General features: G+C 42.5%; 1 protein-coding gene across 1 annotated transcript in view; it reads right to left on the bottom strand.

Moving 5' to 3' along the window:
• Positions 1-4904: 4904 nt before the first annotated feature.
• LOC147886220 (uncharacterized) overlaps positions 4905-25185 on the bottom strand; it is a 30463-nt gene continuing 10182 nt past the window's right edge. The window contains exons 2-9 of the mRNA XM_087395349.1: positions 19851-20106; positions 19475-19598; positions 18457-18806; positions 16499-18179; positions 16337-16420; positions 15979-16220; positions 5529-5598; positions 4905-5424 (exon numbers count right to left, since the gene is read on the bottom strand). Coding sequence (XP_087251475.1) covers positions 5587-5598; positions 15979-16220; positions 16337-16420; positions 16499-18179; positions 18457-18806; positions 19475-19598; positions 19851-20106 — 2749 coding nt within the window. The 3' untranslated portion in view covers positions 4905-5424; positions 5529-5586. The remainder of the gene's footprint in view (positions 5425-5528; positions 5599-15978; positions 16221-16336; positions 16421-16498; positions 18180-18456; positions 18807-19474; positions 19599-19850; positions 20107-25185) is intronic.

Genomic DNA, 25185 nt, shown 5'->3' with positions numbered 1-25185 from the left:
TTTTGAAATACACTATAAGGCTTGCCTTTTTAATTCATGCTCTAATATGCTTCTAGAAGTACTTCAATGGTAGATCCACAGCTGCCTACCCGGATCTAGTTTTGTACAATTGAGTTTTTTCAGGAAAAGGGTAGCAAAGGAAAGGAATTCTTGTTCAATAAAGGTCAAAATTTTATATTCAATGTTGTAGATGATCTTAATTTGCTCCAAAGTATTCATAATGAAGTTCAAGGCATCTACACAGACATGTTTTCTTTTTGGGATATGTCCAAGGCCTTTATCCACTTCCCACCTCAAATCTTCATTGCTAAATTTTCTTAGTATTAAGTGTGACAACATGTCCCCACTTGCGGTTATTAAAGTCCCTCAGTTTGGGTTTCCAAAGAATAGTAGAAGATTTTATAAGGAATTTAAAAAATGGCACTCGGGTGAGGCAATAACAAGTGTAAGTATTTCTATCACTAAACATTAACCAAGTTTTAAATAGCTTGGCTACTAGATTCTCAGCAAACTTTCAACCAAAAGTAACGTCATCTAATGGCATTATGAACTACCACTTTGTTTAAAGAAATTTTACAATCTAAGCCTTTCATTGAGAAACATTCCAATAAAGGGTTATCAAAGTATACGTGAATGCAACAAAGATTATCCTTAACTCTATTACATTTCAAATATACCCTCCATAAGGCATGACAGCCAACTCTCTTCGGGTCAGGTTACATACTTGCAAAGCATCAATCTTTGTCATCATAGAGTAGGTGTCTCACTAGAACAATATTAGTTGCTTCTTTTTTGTAAGGCATACTTTTTCCTCCTCTCAAAATACTAGAAGTTTGTACCTAGAACTCTATGCTATCCAAGTCGACAAAACTTTATGAGGATGGCTACCATTCAATCCTGTTACTGCTATTAAGTGTTGTAAGCGTGTATGTTCCAATTTGACCTCTCTAGTAAGGACAAGATCACGAACATACATAAACACCAGAGAGGCTTTGCTAATAGCACCATGTCATTGGTCTTCATAAACAATTGGAAAGGGTTGAACGTAGACTTTAGGGGCCTTCTAGGAAAAAATTACTATAAATTATTGATCATGAACCATATGACATGGTTGAAACCACAAAGTTTGTGCTTCATAATTTATATTTTCATCCAAGTAGAGGCATTTCAAATAAGGTCTTCTAACATTAAAAATATCATTGATATATTTTGGGGTCCTTTTGTTTGATTCAAAAAAGTTTCTTGTACACCTGCCAAATACCCCTACCGGAGAAGGGCATTTGCCTATAGCAAAGGCAAACATTGGGAAGAAGTTGGAGAATACAAAATTGTAAACAATGTTAATGTCAATTCTAGGCTGTTGTTTTAGCATCTACTTTGACTGCTTGTGTTGAGTCAACCAAGTCAACAAGAAGTATCCATGTATCTATAGCAAAAGGAGATAAAAAAGATTTATGCCATGCATCCCCCTAACTTTATTATCGTAGGCTGATAGCTTTGCTTCTAAAACTGGGAGGAAAAAAAGAGTTCGTATATTATTTTTCCTTGGTGTGACAAAAGTGGTTAAGGGAAGATCAGAATGATAAGGAGAGGCCATCCAAATCACAAAAGCTATGTTGAGTTATTGTAGAGGCAAAACCTTAAGAAACGACAAAATATCCCTAGATTATCCGAGGAGATTGGGCCAGCTAAGGGAGTCAAAAGTCTAGTTTAAGTATAAGCATTTCATAGTGGCTAGGGACTTTTTTGAAAATTCCAAGGGACCATATTATCTTCTTCCATAATTTTTTTCAAAGACTATTCTGGCTATTTTATGATAGTTAAAGTTCATGCCAGTCTTCCCCTACCCAAAACTAGTATTCTGCACCAGTCGCTAAAAGAGAGTTGCATGACCAATTACTCACTCAAATCCGAGTGTTAATAGATCTTGAGGGAGTTAAGGATGATGATGGTTGTATAATACTCTTTCCAAGCATGGTCAATACAGCTTGGCATAATAAAGATGGGGCTAGTAAGGAATCTTCATATCCCAAAGCCTTCAAATCTTCATGCCAAGTGAATATCTGGAAAACCAAGCAACACCATTAGTTGTAAGATCTTTTCAATCTTACGATTTCAATAGCCATGCATTCAACCATCTACCCTTGAAAATTTAGATACACAATGAATGTCATCTTCAGTGCACCCAAAGATAAAAATGAAAAACTTTATCTTCATAAATCCTAGTCACGTATAGTAAAGCAACTTTACCAAAAGAATGTCTCCCAAGCTTACATCATTAGAGCCAAAAACTCAAATTGCATTATCCTACATTTTTTACAAAACCTATTGCTACAAAGGTCTTATAGCTTGGTAAACAATCAGAGGCACAACAGCTTACTTGTATCCATCCAAGCACAAAGCCACATAAGAACATGAAGACTTCTAACTTGAGACTACAAGCATAAAAACTTATGTATGATTGTCATCTCATTAAAATAATGCTCAAAAATGATCCTTGATCTTTGTTCAATCAAAACTCGGCTAAGGTGCATTCCCTCCCATAAGGAAAAAGGCTATTATAGAAGGCTATCATTACAACCACCATCCCATTGTACGAAATGACAACATTATTGTCTTTTTACTTCTTTAAAAAATTGAAAGAAATGTAGCTATCAACATATAGAGTCCTTATGTTTTCCTATGAGTCAACAATTAACATAACTTTTTCCCATAGTAAAGGGTATGTTAGAATGAAACATATGTTAGAACATAACTTATGTAATGGGGTAGATGGGCTTCCGACCATCATCTCTATCACTCCAATCAAATATGTAACCGTTATCAAAATAATTAGACAATTGAAAATGAATATAACATGAAAGAATACTAGCATGCGAAGTGCTAGGAGACAATGAACAACTAATTTGTGGAGTCGTTTAAAAACATAAATATTTAGGTTAATTTGTATGAAATCATTGTGAAAAACTTCAAGCAAAAGTACTACTAATTTTATGTAATTACTCATTTTGAAACTACTCATTTTTTGCTAAAGATGAAATAGAAAGTTCCATTTAAAAAATGAAATGATTGTTTTTATGAAGCATTAGGGCAAAATTGGGGTCTCAAAAGGACCTCATAAGGAATGGATTAGTGAAAGATTGGTTCTCATAAACCAATCCTATTTGGAGGGGTCATAATGGAGACTAAGGTGGTTTTGGTAGCCTATATGTGATTTTGGAAACAATTATGATGGAATGGCAAAAAGTCGCATTAGATCAGAAAAAACGTGTCAGAGGAATATATCACTATTGGCTCAATAGCCTAGTGGTAAGAGTGGGGTGGGCCTTAGCAAGTGGTCATGGGTTCAAGTCTTGCTACGTGACAAAAATGGCATTTAGGTTTTGCTAGGCGCATCCCCTTTTCCTAATGGTACCTACATCTTCCATGTACACGTGACAGACACGCATGCGACGTGACCCACACTATCATCTGCAACCTTCATAGTCCATGGACACCATGCCCATCTTTTTTGACTTTTAGAGCTACCTTAAATACACCCCTCCCCCTCAACACAAGGTACTCCCTCCCCAAACGTGGTGGTTTTCCTTTCTAAATCCATGGTATTCCTCCCTCTTTTTCGAATTGAAATCATCTTTTTCAAATCAAAACCACATATGAGTAAATGCAACAAGCCACCTTAACATACCATTGCCCCACACTTCAAAGCACTCTCATTGGTACAACTCAAATCTCTCTCTAATCCCTTTAGATTAGGAAACACTAATTCAAGACCCTTTTGAAACCCATTTCTCCCTTAATGAAGATGATTACTTTGATTTTCTCAAATTCTTGATATTAATGCTTCTCTAAAGGAATCAAATATGATCAAACAAAGGCAAATAAATTACAAAAGATGAAGAGGATTCATTTGATGTATAAGCTCTATTGCCATAATAAACTTTAGTTCAATGCACGCAATGGGGACATGAATTTTGTCATCTGAATTTTTTTCCCATTTTGTATGGGCCTCATAACTTAGCCCACATGAAATTGCAAGTTTAATCACTGGTTTCTTTGAGAGCTTGTACATTTAATGTTGTCTTTTGTTTTCCTTACAACCAAATAGAGCAGGTGACAACATTACTTAATGGAAGCCCAATAAAATAAGCGATAATATTACTGTCCTTTTCCAATGGCCCTATTGATGAAGGGAATTCTACTATTTTCTCACAAAATCTTATATCAATTTCCACTTGGTTAACTCTATTGAATAGAACCCTTCAAGTTTTTTAAGAAAAAATTAACTAGGCATGACTACAGAGTGGGCTTTACATTTACACTCCCATTAAAATTGTACCCTTTCCAAATAAAAATTGTGTTGACCCATACTTAGCTTACTCTTACAAGCTTACACAATATGGAAATTTGGTCAAGCAAGTTTTCCCCATAAAAACATTTCTCTGATAAATTTCATATGGTCCACTGCCTAACCTACAATTGTCTTCAAATTGTGCCTCACTTTCACTAACTAAGCCAACTTCACTTGGTTGAGCACATTGTTGCCCAGACCCTTCAATCAATACCTGTTTCCAAATGTTAAACAATCACAGGAAACAAGACATGACCTCCCAAGGAAGAGCTCTTTCATTGAAGAAGACTCCACAACAGTCATCTGTTATCTATACCTTTTTAGATGCAATATAGAACATACACTACACAAGCTTACTAGCCTTAAAAATGTACATTATTGAAAATGTGTAAGAGAAAATAGAACATACCCGCAGGCATTCCTGAATCTAAAAATGTGAATACCCATTACAGACCCAAAATGAGTGTGAAATCTTGTTCTTACTTTTTATTAGGAGCAATTCATATAACATTCCTTATTGGATGCTTGTCAACATAGCTTAATAAAACTATGTTGATAATGCATATATACATCTCCCTTGAAAAACTCTGAGACTTTACAGCCTAAGGATCTTGCTTGTACAGGCAAGCAAGCAAAGACCAGAACCTCTGGAAAGGCCAAATCTGTCTATATATTCATGTGTGTGAACCTTGACACTACTTAAGCAATACACATTGATGTAGAGGACTTTACACATGCACAAAGACTAAAAAACATTGATTTAATATGAGAAGGAAAACTCCAGAGGTTTACAATATATAGGTGAATGAAGGTAACACTCTAGTCCTTATGCGGTAAATTGATAGTGATAATTTCTAAATAAGTAGTAACGCGTCCCACTTGATGCAGCCATATTCATAATCAAGGTTTCAATACAAAGATAACTGCCACAATGTAATGTCAAAAGAAGGCGAAAAAAACTTCCCTCAAAAATTTCTGTTGAATCCTTTTTTGTCAGCTGTCGCACAACTACCCTCGTGTTTCTTCACTCCAGGGCTATTCCCATGAAGCTTAAAACCTGTCATTCTGTTGCCCTGTAAACAGCACACACCTCAGTATTGTCGAAAGACGACAAAGCATCTCAAACAAGTCCAAACAGCTAATAAAATTTAAGAAACCAAGTTTCAAAGCATCGTACCTGCTTGTAAAAGAAGAAAAGCAGCCTGTACACTTTCAGCTCAAGCAACCCATGAAAGCTAGCGAATGCCCTAGATAGTTTCCCATTGTAGATGAAGCACAGGTGACAGTCATCAAAATTTTGAAGGTGACATTCATCAAGAATTTATTTAAAATCCACGTTCATGTGCGCATGTGTGTGTGTGTGTGTGTGCGCGCGCGCGCGCGTGAATCAGTGGTTTCACAAAAGAAGTGTGTGTAACAGATGTTCTCTCTCTCTCTCTCTCTCTCTCTCTCTCTCTCCATAGACCTCTGGTCTCCCATGGACGTTAATAGACTTTCTTTCTTTCTTTCTCTCTCTCTCTCTCTCTCTCTCTCTTTATACATACACAGAAACACACTATTTGGTAGAAGCATCCCCAAGAAAGGGAGATGCTGCTACAAAATCAGAAAATCACATTTGAAGACAAGCAGGATAATCCAAATCCTGAGAATGTAGACAATCAAAAAAATATTGCCACAAAGATGCCCAAAGTGAGGAATGCTTGGCAAGGGATGGGTCACCAAAGACCCTGTGGTTTCGATCCTTCCATAAAGTCCATAGTGCCCAATGGCATAACCATGCAAAGAAAATATCATACCCCTAGCGGATAGGGTGAATCCCAAACAACCAGAAAAGCTTAGCAAACATCATTAAAGGAAAATAATATTGTATATAGGCAACCAAGATAGATTGGACAATCCGGAAGCGGAAATGCAGTGGTCAAGTAGCCAACTTCCAATACTCCAATTTCTATTTTAGCTTTGTGAGCACCCAGCCCATTTGCTAACAACGAATGGCTGTCCACCCCAACGGTAAGCAAGAAGATGCATTAACTGCGCAGGTAAAACAATCTCCTCAGGCCATAAAATATGATGCCAATCTATGACACGTAGTAGGAGAAGATAATACTTTTGAAAATTCACCTGCAAACCAGCTGCCAGACCATATAAAGCTAAAGCATGCGGAAGGCATGAAAAAGTCCTCTCATTATTGAGGAGTGAAGAAAGAATCATCAGCATAAGCTTGCACAATCAACCTTTCAAAAATCTCTAACCCATGCAGAGCACCTGAAGGTACTAAAGATCCATATATTGAAGCATTTGACAAGTAGCTATGGCATATAGCAAAGCACTAAGAGGGCAGCCTTGACCTACAGAGAAGGAAACAGTCCATTCATGAGCAATATCAGCAGATAGAATGGAAGCAACTTTGCTGTCTTAATATAGCCAATAGATGATATGCTGCATTTTTTCTCCAAATCCTACTTAAGCAATATCCACTTGCAGTAAGAGAACATCCTACTCAGTATACTTGGCATATTTCTAGATGAATCCGGTAACATGCCCAAACTCATCCTCTAGAAATACAACATATAGTGCAGTTTTGATCTCATGATAGTCACTCATAAGATTGAAAACCATAAACTCCATCACGCATAGCAGGGACTAGCTACTATGACATCCCCACTGACATCATCACAGCCCAACTGTGGGTGTAGACCATAGTATAAACATATGCTCTCACACATACAAATCCACACACCCACACATACTTGAGCAGCGATTTATACAAAGGTCTTCGTACTAAGTTTTTGTCAGTGCTACGGAGGTGAAGGACAGACTCAGCCGTGGCAAAGGCTAGAACTAAAGGAGAAGGCTAATCAGAAAGTAGTCCACATTCTCTTCATTCAAGCTAAAACTGCTCATGAAGGCTATATGATATCATCTTAGCTCTCCCAAACAAGCATCCAAGCGAAAAAATACTTAGACCATATAGCTGCTCAATATACTTGGCATATTCCATTCCCACATACGCATCGGTAATATAGCTAGTAATATGTTTGTGGGGAATAAACCCATGCTGGGCAGAGTGTAGACCTTGACGCAAGAAACTTTGATACAACTCAGTATCATAACCACTTTGTAAACAACATGCATGAGAGTTAAGGGCCTCCAATCAGCAAATGTCTCACACAAACGCTTCTTGGTAAATAATTGAATCGGCCCTTATGCCCAGGAAGTTGGCATTTGTTGAGATTCCCAAGCATGATTGATCATGTATAAAAGTGCTGGTGAACTGTGAAATGGCATCCCGATGTCGCAAAAAAAATTCCACCATAAGGCCATCCCAATCCGGAGATCCTTAAAAGGAGCCTCAATTTGCATAGCCTGATGAGGAGACAGAATGGGACTAACATGTAGAAGAAAGTTCATGTCTTGCAGCCCTAACACCATTTGACAAGGATATAACTGCCCCAAACTATCTTGCATAATGAGTAACACATGTCTAAGCAAGCTTTGCCCAAGAATGCGTCCAAGTAACCATCATAATTTTTTACCCGACAAATATTTTCACTTTCCCGGTTATAATGCAAGCTTTTTTTTTTATCCTTGGAGGAACAACCCTTATCACTGAGAGCCCTATGCCTAGCCCTCATTACCCACTTTTGAATCTTTCTTTTGTATTGCTTTGCAAGAAGTGCCTGGACCTACAAAGTTACGTGGCTTCAGCATGAGATAAATCCCTAAAATGACTGATTTCAGTCAAGTCTTGACATGCACTCCTAGCCTTTAGCAACATCCTGCCTAAGAGCATGCAAGTAGTTCTTGCCGTATTCACGGATTTTATGCTGCATAGGGGTAACAGAAGCAACCTAAGCATAACCAACGTCAATGTGGCAATGTGCCCAAAGAGGAATAATGGCAATATGCACCATATCTTTTTAAGCATCATACTGTATATAAGTATAAGTTATTATAAGCATCCTCTTGTCTGGCAGGCTATCAATCTGCATTTCATAAAAAGCCAGTTTTAAGCAAAGTGGGGCATGGTCCAAATGTGGGAATGCATAGTCAGCCTACATATCACAAGTAAATGCATCATATTGATGCGCATTTAGTAGGTACCAGCGATCCAAGCGAGCACGATAAGCTGAGTGCGCATTATGCAGAAAAGTATAACCAGGACGTAGAAAGAAAGAGAGAAAGAAAGTTTATTAAAGTCTGCGGAAGACCGATGGGTCTATGAGACTGAAAAACTTGATACAATGAGCTGTGGTAGTGGAGCTACAAAACGAGCATCCATACCAATGCAGAATGCAAAAAAATGCAAAATGGCAGTACTAAGTCTTAAGTACAACATAGTCATATCCCGACTATATATATATCCATCTCACCATAACCATCATCATCATCATCGTCAGCAACAAGACATCAGTATGTATGAGGCTGTGGAAGTGGAGGCATGAGGTCAGCAATAGAACGCTAACAAGAGTAGGCAGCTCGTAGCTTGACATATGGTCAAGATAGCGCCACAACATCACCTTCCCTGTCGCCCAAGGTCCTCCACGCAAAGGTAACTGCCTCACAGCTCCTGTACTTGCTCACAAAGCACCTACATCTCTCTTCTCCTTCACGCCTGCATAGTAGCGACGCCACAGTATCGCCTTCTCTGTCATCAAGCCTCAGCATCCATAGCTCTCTTCAAATACGGCAGCCTAACCTCTAATCACATGCCCTCCTTAGCATGATGATCCTGGCCCGTATCAAGAACTCCAGCCAAAGCAACAGTCAGTGACTCGTTCGTCACTTACAAGCTTGCACTCTCCGAACAAGCTTCTAGCTCACATGCAACTAACGATCAACTATCTTGTATCAAGAACTCCATCGTCACAGCAGCTTCTCCCCTGGACCTGGTGCACACGATCTCCACAAATAGTGTATTCCAACCTCTCAAAAGCAGCCGTTGTCGACACTTTCAGTAGATCTTACGTACATCATTCTTCCACCTTTACATGAAGGTAGCCAACAGAGCAAACCTCCCGTCATCACACAAGCCATGGAACTCATGGACTCCTGTAGTCGGAGAAGCTCCCATTTCCAGAGCCCGTCACTCACCTTCCTTACGCACAAGTTTTTCATGTTCTCACACAACCTTTGTTCCACTACGAGCCTCTGCCATCGATCTGGTCGTTCCCCCCAACTCTTCAAGAAGCCTTTGTTCAGTGCAACGTAAGATCCTTCCAGCATAAAACCGAATCAGCTCCCAGCCGCCATCTTCACGTAGCTCTAGCTCACAGTCCAGAAGCTCCACTTCATCCTTTCACGTAGCCACCTTGCATGTGCAAGATGCCTTCCCAATCAGTCCAGCCACCTCAGCCTAATTTGCCACCTCATCAGTGACATTTTACCACTCTCCCATTTAAAAAATGCAAATATCCCCCCAAGGCACATTAAATACACATTTTGGACCTTTAGTCACACAATTCCCACACACATTAGCATGCACATTAAAGCTTGCATGCACCCCCGTACACACACATGAAAAGCCCCTTGACATGGGCACCAAAACATATCAAATTCCCGTAACAAGCAAGTGCACATTGACTCAAGAAAATATAAAAAAACCCTTCATGACTTGACTTTACATGAGCCCAAAAACATTTTACTTGACCACACATTGGACGCCCTTGCTCTGGAAGTCTGGTACAACAACATTGCATTTCATCATTTCCCATGAACCTGCAAAACATACTTTATTGTCTCAAGAAACTATACATTAGTCCATCATGCTTGTGAAAGAAAAATCCATAAATGCCAAAAGCCCACACCATCCCTAGATGTGTACAACTATGTGCTTACCCACAGCTATATACAGTGCTCAAAAACTTGATACAGGTTTTGTCCTATCATTTTGCCCATCCCCCAGTCTGCAGACATGCATGTCTTGCAGATAGGGTATATAAGATTTGTATTTCTTCAGAGATATCCTCATCCATGAGGTCTTCCGGTTTGTCTGGTTTCAGCACAGTAGGTCCACAGCTGCCCACACTCATGATCCTATGAAAGTATTTCTTTAGTCTGAAGCCATTGACTCTATTCTTATGCTGCTGACCATCCAAATCCTCAAGTTGATATGAGCCATTTTTGAATTTCTTCATCACACGAAAAGGTCCAAGTCCATCCCATTTGATCACAAATTTCTTCTTGAAGGTAGAATCCAGACTACTGTTGTATCTCAAAACTAGATCACCCTCCTTGATTTTCTTATCCCAGAATTTCCTGTTTGCTCTCTTCTGATTCTCCTCTTGAATTAAAGCATAATGTTCCACCGCCTTTTGTCTATCTAGTTGTGCTTCCTGCAAATCCAATAACCGGTTCTCGAAAGTAGAATTTGAATCCTTGTTCATCTTCATTGACATCTGTAATGCACGAATTTCTACTTCCAAGGGTAATAGAGCTTCTTTCCCGTAAACAAGATGAAATGGTGAAAACTGGGTGCCTTCTTTTACTGCAACTCTGTAAGCCCATAAAGCCCAGTGCAAAGCAAGGTCCCACTCCTTCTCATGTGTTCTCATGATCTTTCCCATGATATTAGTGCACACACCATTAAATTTTTCATTCATCCCATTACATTGGGGATAATAGGGACTTGCATATCTGTGTTTAATCTTCAGCTTTCCACATAATAAATCCATCAGTTCACTCCTGAAACCTGGACCTCTATCAGAAAGCAACTCCAGTGGCACACCAAATCTACAGCAGATATCCTCATACACAAATTTACATACAGATTTTGCATTGACAGCCTACTACTCATGCTTCAACCCATCTCGTCAAATAATCCACAGCTGTCAGCACATAACAATTTCCCCTGACTGTCATGGGTAGAGGACCGATGGCATCTATTCCCCATTTCTCAAAAATATTATAAGCAAGCATGATATTTCTGAGTTATGGATGTAAGATCCTCTTACTCATCTGCTGACACTGTAGGCATGACCTGCACCAATGTCTTATGTCTCTGTGGAGGGATGGCCACACATACCCTTCTGTAAGTATTTTCCTCAGCATGATTTTGAAAGCAAAATGTACTCCACATACTCCCTCATGATTAGCTTGTAGAATATGAAAAACTTCCTCATGCCAGGGAGTTCTTCTGAGCACCAAATCAGCCCCTTTCATGTAAAGAACATCATCTATCAAACAATAATAAGTACAGCTTTTAATAAATCTGTATTTTCTTTGTTTCGGAACTTCTTCAGGCACTTTACCAATTAAGAGGAAGCTTTCCTCACAAGCTAATGTCTCCCTTCCTTTGTATAAGGGCTCCTGCACTCCTGCTGCATCAACATAAGCTGCTGTAATTTCCTGCGCGAGTCTCTTAATACCCAGACTAATGCATACTTTCAAACCTTCGAAGAGGGCTGCATATTCAGCTTCATTATTGAGCTGAATTCCCATTTTCCAAATCTCCTTTCCTCTAGGATCATAAATGACAATTCCTCCTATACTTTTATTTAAACTTTTTTTGTAAGATCCATCAAAGTGTAAAACAAATGCATCCTCTAGTACTTTTTCTTCATTCATGTCAGTGTTCTTCTCCACATCTTCAACTAAAATAGGTCCTTCCTTATAGGTGAGGAGATCAACCAAGGAAGCTCTCGTAGAGTTCTCAACCAAGAAGGTAAAAGAGTACTCCTGTAACTCTACTATCCATTTAATCATGCTCCTGGAGATGTTTGTACTATTCAACATATGAGGCAGTAGTGAACATGAGTCTGTAGAAGCTCATCTTCACTGGAAGATCACTCGGGCCCAACCAAGTCCGGATTGTGTGTAGCTGTAGTAGATCCTCACGGATAACCTGGTTGACCTCGTGTGATAGGAGGGAGAGAAAGGAGCGTCCATGCTGTACTGGAAAGGAGGTAGTCTGTCCATGTGGAGCCCTAGTCTTGCAAACCACCTCTCTGTGCGTGCATACCAACACCTCTGATCTTCCCCTGCTGCAAGTGCCATAGAAGAGGACAATGCTAGCTATGGTATCCTGCTACGCCCGGATGTGTAATCCCCATACTCCCTGACTCGGTACAGATATGTAACGACCTGAAATGCAGCATCTAGTTGTAATGGGGGTGACCCAAACTCCGCCCGAATGATCTCGTGAGGGATAGATGGCTAACCACGGATCATCCGTGATAACATGAAAACCTATAGCCGCTCCACCCTGGCCCACTCTGTATCCGACAAATCTGGCCCCCAGCATGGGCTGCCATACATCCCTGCAGGGCGGACCAAGGAGTCAAAAAGCAACTCTTTGGTCCGTGGATCCTGAAAATGAGAGCGGAAGCACTGTCTCTCTAGTCTAGCCAATGAAGCATATCCTCTGCTCAAGCGCGTCTGCATAATGATGGAGTTGAGTCCATTGCATAATCCCCACAAAGAAAGGCATTTTGCCGCCAAGGATACTGTCCCATAACCTGCCAAATTAATGCTCTTGAAGATGATGCTTGCGGGGGCGTAAACAGCAAACATGTCTCCTCCCAAAAGGCATAGAAAAACGATCCATTGACCACCACAGTCATGAAAACATGAGAACCTGTAGCCGCTCCACCCTGGCCCACTCTGTATCCGACAAATCTGGCCCCCAACATGGGCTGCCATACATCCCTGCAGGGTGGACCAAGGAGTCAAAAAGCAACTCTTTGGTCCGTGGATCCTGAAAATGAGAGCGGAAGCACTCTCTCTCTAGTCTAGCCAATGAAGCATATCCTCTGCTCAGGCGCGCCTGCATAATAATGGAGGAGTTGAGTCCGTTGCATAATCCCCACAAAGAAAGGCATTTTGCCGCCAAGGATACTGTCCCATAACCTGCCAGATTAATGCTCTTGAAGATGATGTTTGCAGGGGCATAAACAGCAAACATGTCTCCTCCCAAAAGGCATAGAAAAACGATCCATTGACCACCACAGTCATGAAAATCAACAACGGGCTGAAGGGCATGTTTCACAAGAAATACGACACCCAAAAGAAGTGATCATCCACATAGAAGGTATCATATCCTGCAAAATGTCCTCACCGGCCTGCATAACCATGTTGATTATGCTTCTATAAGGCTACTATACCACGCTGCAATTTGTTGACATATGCCCATACAACTTTCCATTTCCGCATATCACATAATCCATGTACATTATTAGTCGAGCATTTTATTTGTGCTAACATATTTACAGATATGTGCATGCTTTAACACACCAAAAAGCTGAGTCAGGACTGCATGTCCACCTCAGGATCATTGTGGATCCTGACATGGAATCACTTCCTGCTGAGTAGACTTTAAAAGGGCAGCACACAAAGCCCACACACACACGCAGTGAGCAGAGGAAAAAAACAGAGAAGAGGCGGCGAAAGTAGCTAGAGGTGATTATGAGCAGAACCATGCGATAAGAAGGCTTGCAACAGCAGGAAAGGCTCATGGAAGGTTGTGGAAGCTCCAAGGGAAGTCACCTGAGCAGCACCAGCCCTTAGAAAGCAGATGCACAGCAAAAGCAACACCCAGGAGATTTGACAGACAGGTCACAGCAGAACCTTGGAGAGGGTTACGATCCAGCCGAGGGCTGAGGGAACCCCCGGAGGAAGGAGACACACCATAGCTCCTGCTCTACACACACACACAAACACAACTCACACCCACACTTTTTTTTTTTGGGTAAAAGAAACTTTTCACTAAGAAGAATAAACATTCATAGCTGTCCCAGAGTGCTACAACTCACACACACACACGCATGTCTCTATCTATCTATCTATATATCTATCTATATCTATAGGTATTTATTTATTTATATTTAGATTATTCTTGCAACCCCTTCTATACTGCATGCAAACACACAAGTGCATGCACTCACCACTCAGGGCTATTTGACACCCATGTACACATCTGCAGTGATGAGTTTCTTTGCAAAGCTTACAACACCAACTTCTGATGTGCATGTCACAAGCTACGGCTGTCTTGGACACCAAAATTAGGTGTACGACATTAACAAAAGACCAACATACTCAATCTATTACCCCCCAATAAAAAATCCAGACCCATGTATTGATAATACATAGCAAAGCTTTAAATAAATTCAATTTGACTGTATAACACAAGATATATTGAGAATGGACAACATAAACAACATAGAAATCTAGAAATTATTCTCTCCAAAATCAGAAATTAGCAGAAGCAAAGCATATAAATTTCAAGTGCAACCGGAACAAACCAAGAATGCTCAACCAGTATAAGGATTGAAAATGCACAGCATATAGTAAAATGAAATTCAATTTGAGGAACAAAATACAAGGTCTATAGAGAAGGACAGGCAATATGAATAGAACAAATTTTGAAACCAAAGCCCAGGACTTCATCAAGGCTTCTTTTGTCAGGGGAACAAGAGCTGCTGCTTTTCCTTTTTCCTTTTATAAAAGCAAGGGCTGCTTTGTCATTCCCTTAAAAAGGTAGCCTCTGTCATGGAGAATCCATACTACATAGTTACCGTCAGATTGGATTCAAATATCTCCAGACCTAGCTCAGTGAATAGATGTGAAGTACTAAATGCAATTTAAGAGGACTCGTTAACCACAATAAAGTTGATTAAACTACTCTCAATCTCCTTCAGCTGATCCTAAATCCTTCTATATAATGAGGGTAGCCCATTAGACTTTCATGCTTTTGCTTGTATTTTACCCCGTCTTTGTTAGTAGTTCTGTTTGTACTTCTGACTTATGACAATGAAATCAATTTTATGCAAAAATTTAGCCCTGCATAAAATTTAGCCCAGACATGCCGTGAAATGGCTTAACTGGTATGTTTAATGTGTCTTCCGTTTTCACTCCACATTGATTATCCAAACCTCAATAGAATCCCACTACACGTATGACATTTGGCAATGTTTAAATAAGCACTTGACAATTGACACTGTTGAGACTGTTCTAGAGAAAGATAAGGAGGGCATCTGCATCATTTGCAGCAAGGGATTTAACTAAACGTTACATCACTTTTCACATGTGGCCATGAGGCTACGAGATAGGGTTATACGTTTCAGAGGAGACTAAGGGGCTTCAATAACATTCTACAAACCCTTCACATGTGGCCATGAGGCTACGAGATAGGGTTATACGTTTCAGAGGAGACTAAGGGGCTTCAATAACATTATACAAACCCTTCCAAGATGTTCCGACATCCGACGAAAGGCCAATTGCCAAGAAACATGTTTTGGCAATCATTGGCAAGTGTCAGCATTCCAAGTAAACTTTAATGTCCACTTGTTCCACCATTGATCTCTTTACAATCCTGCTTATCAAGGCCCTCATTCCTAGAACAGATGCTCATGATGTTCATTGACAACTACACTTCATGCTAGAGTAGGGAACCCGCAAGATCTTCATATTCTGATAACCTCATTTATAGACTCATCCATCCTCCCATATAAAGTTCACCTAAAATTGTACCTGTTTCTCAGACATGCTTGGACTCTTGATATGCAAATAATAAAACTTCTATCCAGCAAATTCAATGTGCAACTTCAGCTTTGAAAAAGCTTTTAAAGGGGTGACAAAATCAAAGGAACGATTGACCAATCTTCAATAGGAAGAGGCAAAGATGTACAGACCTTGTGCATGGATGCTGCAGATTGTGATTCCATTGGAGCAGCAAAAGTACGATTTTGAATATGATACTTATCTAAAGCATCAACTGTTAATTGCCACCCAGCTATAGCAATTTTGAGGTTTGATTCCCCAGTGCCAGCTGCTGCGACATGGCCATTGACCCATGGGCAGTAATGATAGTGCTGGTGAATAGGGTCAAATTCTCCCCCTTGTTCCCTTGTACGCCGACTGCCAGGTCTCTTTCCTACAAAATAACATGCCTGTGAGACCACCAATGCAAAGTCTTTCATTAAAAAAAACAATTCCATCAAAGCCTATATGACAAGCATCAGCTAACCACCAAACAGTAGGAGCTATCACCTTCTCCATTTGCAGCAGCACTGCCAGCCCTTCTAGTCCTCGGCTCTAATAAGATTGCCTCCGTGAGGGAAACCCCTTTACTACCTGCACTAGCTTGCATTAGAGTATGGTTGGCATCATGGTTCACATCTATTGCCTGATCAGCCTGAATTCCCCGATTACCTTTCTGTTCAGTCTCCCATGACTCTCCTTGACCAGAATTATCCTGCTTAATGCCTGAATACACTTTTGCTACTGATGCAGAAGGCACAGCACCATGACTGTCCATTGGATTATTTTGTGCATTTGTTTTTTCTGTATCCACAGGCACAAATTGCCCACTCCGCGCCTGGTCAGGGACCGATTCACTCGTTTGTCTCTGAAATTCAGTCACTTCAGTGATCAACTCTGTATCATTGGCTAAACTATCCATCCTATGGACTGATAAATCTGTACCGTGTATCTCAGCTTCATGGCTTGCACCCATTTGGACACTTCCACCACTCATTCCGACACTCAATCCACGCCCCGTGCCAATGGCAGCACTAAAAACAGCCGCATCATTTTCCACAGCTATATCACCACCTTCATCACTAGTACTAGTGCCTGGTTCTGAAGGTCCATCATGAGCCTCTCCAGCATTACCCTGGTGGCAGGTGCTCTGCTGTGCTTGCTCTAAAACATTAAGCATTTCATTATCTACTCTTTCACTTTTCTCCCAGCTGAAAGCAGTAGCTTGAGCATCACTGTCCTGAGGCAAATTCTCAACACTTTCCATAGAATTTTCTTGTTTACTGTAACTAGTATCTACTGCAATAACAGAAGATGTGTAAGCCGAGTTTCCCGCGGCCTGAGGAAGCAGAATTCTCTGCTGATAAATTTCCTGCAATATTGCCTCTCGCCGATTTTTTTTCAGCTTATCTGTATTATCCACCTCAAAATCAGTTTCAGCCGGGACAAAATTACTGCAACCTGGATCTGTGATTGCCAAACCGTAAGAAAGCTGATCTGCAGCTGAGCTGTCCACTCCACGTTTACGCTTTGAAGATTCACCAACAGATGATATTTTCCTGCCAACCTCACCATCATCAACCTCATCACCCTCAAGGTCCACCACAGTTCCTTCAATGCTGTCTGTGCGATGCATCCTGCTTTGAGGCCGGTCCACTGTACTTCCACCGTCATCCATGTGGCGCCCTCTAAATCCTGGGCCAAATGATTCATAAGATGCAGCAGGACCACCCATTTCACTGCCTTCTAGCTGCCCTACAAACTGCTGGCTGTCAGTTGCCAGCTCAGTAGATGGGAACTCAGCTGCAAGGGATCCCAAAAGGGTTGGTGTAGGTCCACCAGCAATTGTCAAATTCAAATCTAAAGCTCCACTATGAGAAGATAATCTTTGTTCACCTATAGTTGTTGCATCGCCTGCCTCCTCCTTAAGATCTTTCTCCTTTAAAGATGCTTCTACTGCACACCATCCCTCAACACCACTGGCTGCACTTACACCATGCATTGGGACTCCCACGTACTTTTGTGGTGGATCAGGAAGCTCTAATAAGTCAGACAAAATCAATGGCGATGGGCGTGCAACTGTTGTATAACTCCACAGACCTACAGTCGCCCCACAGAGGCCGCAGTCTAATACAGTAGAGGCTGAGTCACACTTTATGTCAGGACTTCTTTTATCCAGTCTGCCAGTCCGTGAAGGCAGTAACATGCTTGGCTCACGCATTCTATGAGAACGACCTTCACCTGGATTCACAGACTGACCTTTCCTGGTTGAGTAGCCAGAGTGTTCCTCATAGTCAACAACATGAGGAAGAAATCGTGGCTCCCATCCACAAAGACTGATCAATCTTTGTGCCTGCACAGAAGCCCATAAAATCATTAGTTCATCAAATCAGAATTTTCAATAATACCTTTATTGATACCTCAAGTGTGTTCTTCAAAAGATGTGGGAGCATACAAATGGGTGGGATCTTGAAAATGTAACTTGTCAAAATACTTAACAGTTTCAAAAAAAACACAAGAATGCAGAATGAGATATAAACATGAATTTTGACAACATTTTAACGGTGCATCTGCATCCCATCCTGAAATTAAGCAGAAAAGAGTCACAAGGAGGAAGACATCAGGTATACCTGATAGTAGGGGTTGTTTACAGTATCCATGGGTCCATGTCTAAATCCAGACCCATCCTCGACCTTTTTACTGGTTTCTCTGCCCAAAGAGGGGGGTGGTTTTGCAAGAAGACGATCAATTTGAGGACCCCTGTTAAGCTGCATGTGGTCAATTGCAGAACCAGATATCACAGGAAGTGCAGAAAACTGTAGCAGTGCATCACAACGGTCATCAAAGCCGCCAATAAGTGCAGAAACGGGTGAGCGAGGAAACTGCGCTAAACTCTCAGCACAAGGATTTCCTTTCCATGGACATAATGCTTTATGCCCAGTATCTAGCTGTTCACCATACGCTTCTGCAGCTATTTCAGCTTCAAATGGGAAAATGGGACAACAAGGATCAGTCACATCTTCACAAGGTTTCTTCCCAAATTGAAAATAAATCCCATAAATGTCAGCAACCCTTTGTATCTTGACGTAAAAGACTTGATATTAAGTGCTTAAAACTTAACATTAAGTGCATAATCTATATATTAAAGAAGATATCAGACTCTACTTTCTTCCTATTCCATATCCAATGCTGCCAGTAAGAACACCAGCTTGAAACAATCCTATGAACAGATGCCGATAGAATGTAGTGCTGCTTGTACGGCATCCACCAGCATCCTGGGGAGCTTCATTTCACTTTGTAATCTGTATTTCCCATGAATGTATACTAATAGTCTGGCCACCTCCTGTTAGATTATAGGCAGCTGGAGACTTTAAGACAAGTTTAAATCAAAGTCCCCTGAAACATTTCGAGGTAGAAACCTAGACAGGCATTTTGAGGTGTGCAAATCTGCACTGAGAAGTAACTTTGTTCGTGTCTCGATATAAAAAGCCAAACACTGGCAATTCCAGTGCAAGCACTTTCAAGGAATACCTAAAGTTTAAATCACACAAAAGACATCCAGATTAAGCGATCAAAGCCCAAACAACAATTCACCATAAACAACTACCGTTCTTTGCAAGATTCTAAAGTGTGAGCGCTGCAACATACCTTGATTTTGTGACAATGATGATAGAGTCGGAAAATTAAGATGGACACCACACGTCTCACATGCAATCAAATCACCATCCACATTCACCCACCCCCTCCTTGCACAAGCAAGTGGTCCAAATACCTACTGGCACAAGTTGAGATCTAGTCAGCAAGCACAGGGGAATAGAGACAAACTAAAAAGAGATTGATGACAACTGGCACCCCTCACATCTCAACTTGTCTCTCAGGCAGATTATAATCTTTAAAAAAGTTATTGATTCTACAAGGACTTTAAATTTTAAATAGCACATTACAGCATATATCAAAATGCACACAAATTTAGCTTCAAATACAAGTCTGGGACAGATTTGGAAGAAACTACACAGTGATTAACCTTAGGTATTGTGAGCCAATTCGGAGACTTAAATGTCGATAACCTCTTTAATAGATCTCCTCTATCCCAGGGCCTGCATAAAGGCTGAGAAGAGCCTGGAGTTGATCCCCCAGCAGTACTAGTACTTGTTGCGGAAGGCCGGGGCGGCTGAGGACCCGACCTTGACAAAGAACCTCCCTTGCGACCTTTCCCCACGCCACCCCAGTCTACACTAGTCAAATTGGCTGGAATCGCTGGAGAAGATGCACCTGCAGAACTGCACAAAAAAGTGTGAAATCTGTCAAACAAAGCTGTGATTAATTATAGCCTCGGAGATCTTGACAGCACTTAGTTGCCAATCAACTGAAAGTAAAGATTCAGACCATTATGAAGGAAGTTATGACACCTGTTGGCCTGTTGTAAAACTGTGTCCCTTTGCCACTAATTGATTAAGCAGACAAATAAAGGGCTTTGCATTACATGTACTCACATACCCATTGAAAAAATCACTTTACCACGCATTGACGTTGCCTTCCGATTGTTACAGAGAAAAAGAACGTCCATTAATGCTTAAAATCCAACCATACAAATTGGCAAAACCGGAAAGGTGCCAATCCTGCCTGTTGCCAGAGATCCCAGCTCACTGCCTAGGGATTCTCTGTAACAGGGGCTAACAACCACGGTGGTGGACTATATTGAGGTGTTTTTTGAGATGAGAAATAACTAGTACGGCCTTTCTTTCAACAAGGTGGCACAATCACTCGCGGCGTGAGATCATAAAATACACCTGCAGGCCAAGCCTTGTAGAAATGTGCCCGCCTATCGTCGATAGCTCGAGAACTTGGAACGCCGCGCTCCCAAATGGATCGCAGCGTATAAATGATATCCTACCAAATGGCAACCAGCGTAGCCATCGGAGGAACATGGTGCTGGCCAATGACCCAGCTGCAACGGGCCACCCAGATGTTCAGGCCGTGATGCTGGCCACCGTCTCCCAGACACTATCCTCTCTCGACTGAGGGGGATGGTGAGAAGGGGGGAGTAACCAAGTGAAGCTCAATGCTGTGAATGCTCCGATCCTGTATCCGGTAAGCTGGCGAGACCATGTCTATGGAGAAGGCGTGGCCCCCCTCTGTAAGCCAAGCTGCCATACCCCATGTGAAATCTCTCTGCGTGATCTGAAGCCGTGCCACAATCCGAAGCGCTCCGAGCCAGATACTCTGAGCTGCTGGGTGCCTTCCAATTGTTACGAGTGATGATGAGGTCATCTCATTTATCTAGATGCATATAATAGCATGCCCAAACTCATCCTCTAAAATCACAACACATAGTGAAGTTTCAATCTCATGACAGACACAAAGTTGAAAACCCTAAAATCCATCACTCATAAAAAACACTAGACTATAACCTCCCCACTGACGTCATCAGCGCCCACGGTGGGTGTAGGCCATAGTATAAACATTTTCTCTCACACATACAAATCCACACACCTACACATACTTGAGCATTCATTTATACCAAGGTCTTCGTACTCAGTTCCTCTCAGAACTTCAAAGGTGAATGCACACTCAGCAATCACAAAGGCTCGCAGTAGAGGTGAAGACTAATCGAAAAGTAGTCTTCATTCAACCGACAACTGTTTGTGAAACTATAAATTTTCATTTTAGTCTCTCCCAAATAAGCAGTCTGAGCAAAACATGCTTAGACAATCTAGCTGATAGGGCAATGCACCACTATGAATACATTGACTTGGGAAGAATTGGTACCGATGGTGCTCGATCAAGAGGAGTATCTCAAAGTCCTTCCCACAATGGGGGCTCAAAAGCCTCGGCAGCTCCGCAGAAGGGAAAGAATCAAGGACAATGGACCTCTAACACGAGGATAGACGCAAAGAAGGAAGCGTTGAAGGCGGAGCATTCGTGCAATCACTGTGGCCAAAAAGATCACTATTGGAGGAAGTAACCTCTACGAACAACCAATAAGAGTACCGGTTCTTCCACTGAAGCCATTACTCAAACCTTCGTCCATATTGAGATTCTCGATTCTCTGGCATCCTCCGTTAGAGAGATAGTTGCACTTCAAGCCAAAGATTCCAGAACCTGATAGGGAGGCATCTAGAATTATGAGCCCCTCTCCAACCAAACTCAAGGATTTCGTGGTTTCCGGGGGAGATATCTGCATCAGCCACAATTATATCATCAAAGTTCATGGAGAGACTTCATTATTCTCAACGGCAGAGGGAGGATGCACTCCTCAAAGGTACGGTTTGTTCCCTCCATTCATTTCAATCTACTATCAGTTTATGAGACTTGCAAGTTTGGCGAGGACAAGGATAATAAGCAACCGGCCAGGTAGTTCATACTGGTACGGTGAATCATGGTATTTATACTTTGTTAGCTCTTTTCTCAAAATGTCATCCCCTCAAGGTGACTTGTGGCATTTTCGTTTTGGTCACCTGAATGTTAAAGCAACATGTAGAGCTACCCTAGAACAAATGGTTCTTGGTCTACCTGATGTGGACAATAAGCATGGTCAGTACCGTTCCAATATCTAAGGGAAGCGACACGGGCGCTTTTCCGAAGCAAGCCTGGCGGCGGGCTTCTAAAGTCAATTCACGAAGATCTTTGTGGACCTATGATAGTTCCTAATCTTAATGGTTCCCTCTATTTTATGTTGCTGGTTGATGATTTCAGCCGGTTTATGTGGAGCTATCTTAACCACTTAATCTGGTTCGTATGCATGTTATATGCTTATGTGATGATATTGCATGAGTGGACTATAGTCACCAAGAAGGTCTAAGGCATTGAATAAAACAAAGTTTTCGTCTTTCCCTCTATAGTGGGTAAATGTTTTCTAACCCAGCTAAGGGTCTATGGGATCGTGATGATGTTCAACCCTTTGAAGAAGGCTCCAAACACCAAGCAAGACTTACAAGAGATAAGGCAATGGGAAAGGCAGGAACGGGGAAAGGAGGAACGGGGAAAGGAGGAGTGGGGAAAGCAATGAAGCAACAAAAGCTTGAGGACATGAACAAACATTCACATGCGGCGGGTTCCAGGCATATAGCACAGCAATACACAAAAGTACTTCGTCTACATCCACACCAACAGGGTCCTCTCCCCCTCGTACCACGAAGCAGACACCAGCCTCTCCATTGACATCATCAACAGTTTCGACCCCGACCTTGACCTCATCTCCCAATATTACAAACACCCATCCACCTACATCACCATCAGCCGCCAGCACTACCCACTCAAGATCATAGTACACGTTGCCCTTCTCCTCGCCCCTCCCCCTTAGTCAGCCGCCCTCCCATGCGATCACTCAGCTATCATCACCCACCCTTCAGCCCCATCCCCCTACCTTCATACCAACCCCTTTCCAAGTTCCGATCCCATGAGGTCCCGGTTTTCCCAGAGCTGATCTACCTAATGCATGGGAATCCCTCTTGATGGAGGTTCATAGTATACGTACCCGCGAAGTGGAGTTGACATGCTTCGCATAGGAGCAGGCCCACTTCACTTAGGAGCAAGCACATAGTCATACAGGAGCAAGTCACTCTCATTCAGGAACTCCAACACGACATCACACACCTCGGAGGAGAGGTAGCCACCCTAAAGATGGCCCCAGGAGGTACATCATTGGCGATTGTGGAGGCTCAAATAGCCACTATGCAGTCGGCCATCGTTTAGATGGGTGGATGTGGCGAAAAGGGAGCCGGCAAAGGCAACTGTTTCAGCCACTTTACTAGAACAGCCGCAGCGGGCCAGCAAGGCCCGCAACATCAGGGTGTGTGGGATTCCCCGTATGGACACCATACTCGATGAGGACGCGATTGACTTACAGGTCGAGGAGAGACACGCCCTCCTACAGCAGCTAGATGTAGCTTACAAGGAGGGGAAGTAAGTTGTAGTTCGAGATGGACGACTTATGACTGGCCCCTGTTGGGCATCAACTCGCTCCTCTGCATAGGGGGGCGGGGTCTTTGAGACCCAGGTCAGTGAGACCTCTCCCCCCCCCCCCCCCCCAAAGAAAGGAACCTTCTATTAGTGCTTGAAAGACTTCATACAAAACAGCAGCCCCGAAGGTGCTGAGTATGGAAAAAAACCAGGAAAAGGCTGAAGGAAAAACCGGCCTGTTCCAAAGAAACCCAGCTCACTGCCTAGGGAATATCTAGTACTGGGGCTAACAGCCAAGTGGGGGGACTATACAACCAGCGAATACCTCGCGGAGTGAAGATGTAGAAGACTCCTACAGGCCAAGCCTTGCAAAAACGAGCATGCCGCTCAATAGTTGCTCTAGAGCCTGGAGTCCCACGCTCCCAGGTGGAACGTAGGGTATAGATGATATCCTGCCAGATGGTGACCATGGTAGCTGAGGGTGGAACCTGATGCTCACCCATCACGAGACTGCAACGAGCCACCCAGATGCTCCACGCAGTGATACTAGCTACCACCTCCCAAACGCTATCCTCCAGAGGAGAGGAGGGAGCTAGGCTATCAGGAGGACTGCCTCATGGAGCGCTATCCTCTGTATGCTCTGACCATGTATCCGGTAGGCTGGGGAGACCTCATCGATCTGAAACGAGTGTCCTCCCTCCGTCAACCAGACCACCATCCCCCCAGGTGTAGTCCCTCTGAAGACTTTGCATGCGGGTCATGATCCTGAGGGCTCCAATCCAAATCCTTGATGCTCTGCGAGGCAGTGTGGAATCGTCTCCAAGAAACCACCAGAGCAACAATGGCACTGCCCCTCCACTCGCATCTGCTTCAACCACGGTCCGATGGGCAGGCCTCCATGGGCGGCTAGCCCAAAGAAGTAGGATATTTTCCTCGGCCGCAAACTGGACCATAACCATGTCCAAAACCTGGAACGAACATCCCGAGGCACTCTCTGGGTCACCCAATGCCTCTCCATCGAGGGGGTCCACCTTGAAGACTCCATCTGAAGCCTCCTGCCAATCCATGTGGTATAGAAGAAGAAGGGCATCTCATCCATCTGCTCAGCAAGACCTCCCCTGGAGGGCCAGAACCACTCTCCCGGATCCCACTGGACCTCCCTCAAGGGTCTACCCTCCCAAAGCCAAAGGCGCCATCAAGGGGCATCCTGCTCTGAAATATTGGGAGGGTCAATGTGCCACTCCTTCCCCAAACGTCCCACCACTCTGATCGTCTACCAATAAATCCCATCAAGCCTCCCATCCATCTCAGGGTCCCTCTCAATAAGCTGATGAAGTAGGCCTCCAGAGCCTACATGGTAGAAGCCGAGGTGCGTGCTGCCTCGCTGCATGATCATCCTCAAAGGGACACCAGTCCGAGAAAGCTACCCCATCCAGGTGCTGTCCCTCCAAGCATGG

This window comes from Dipteris shenzhenensis, chromosome 24, assembly GCF_047967505.1.
Source record: "Dipteris shenzhenensis isolate YYH24624 ecotype China chromosome 24, Dip_SZ_1.0, whole genome shotgun sequence".
NCBI classification, from domain to species: domain Eukaryota; kingdom Viridiplantae; phylum Streptophyta; class Polypodiopsida; order Gleicheniales; family Dipteridaceae; genus Dipteris; species Dipteris shenzhenensis.
The sequence above is the reverse complement of the archived record's forward strand: the minus strand, read 5'-3'. Positions and strand labels throughout refer to the sequence as shown.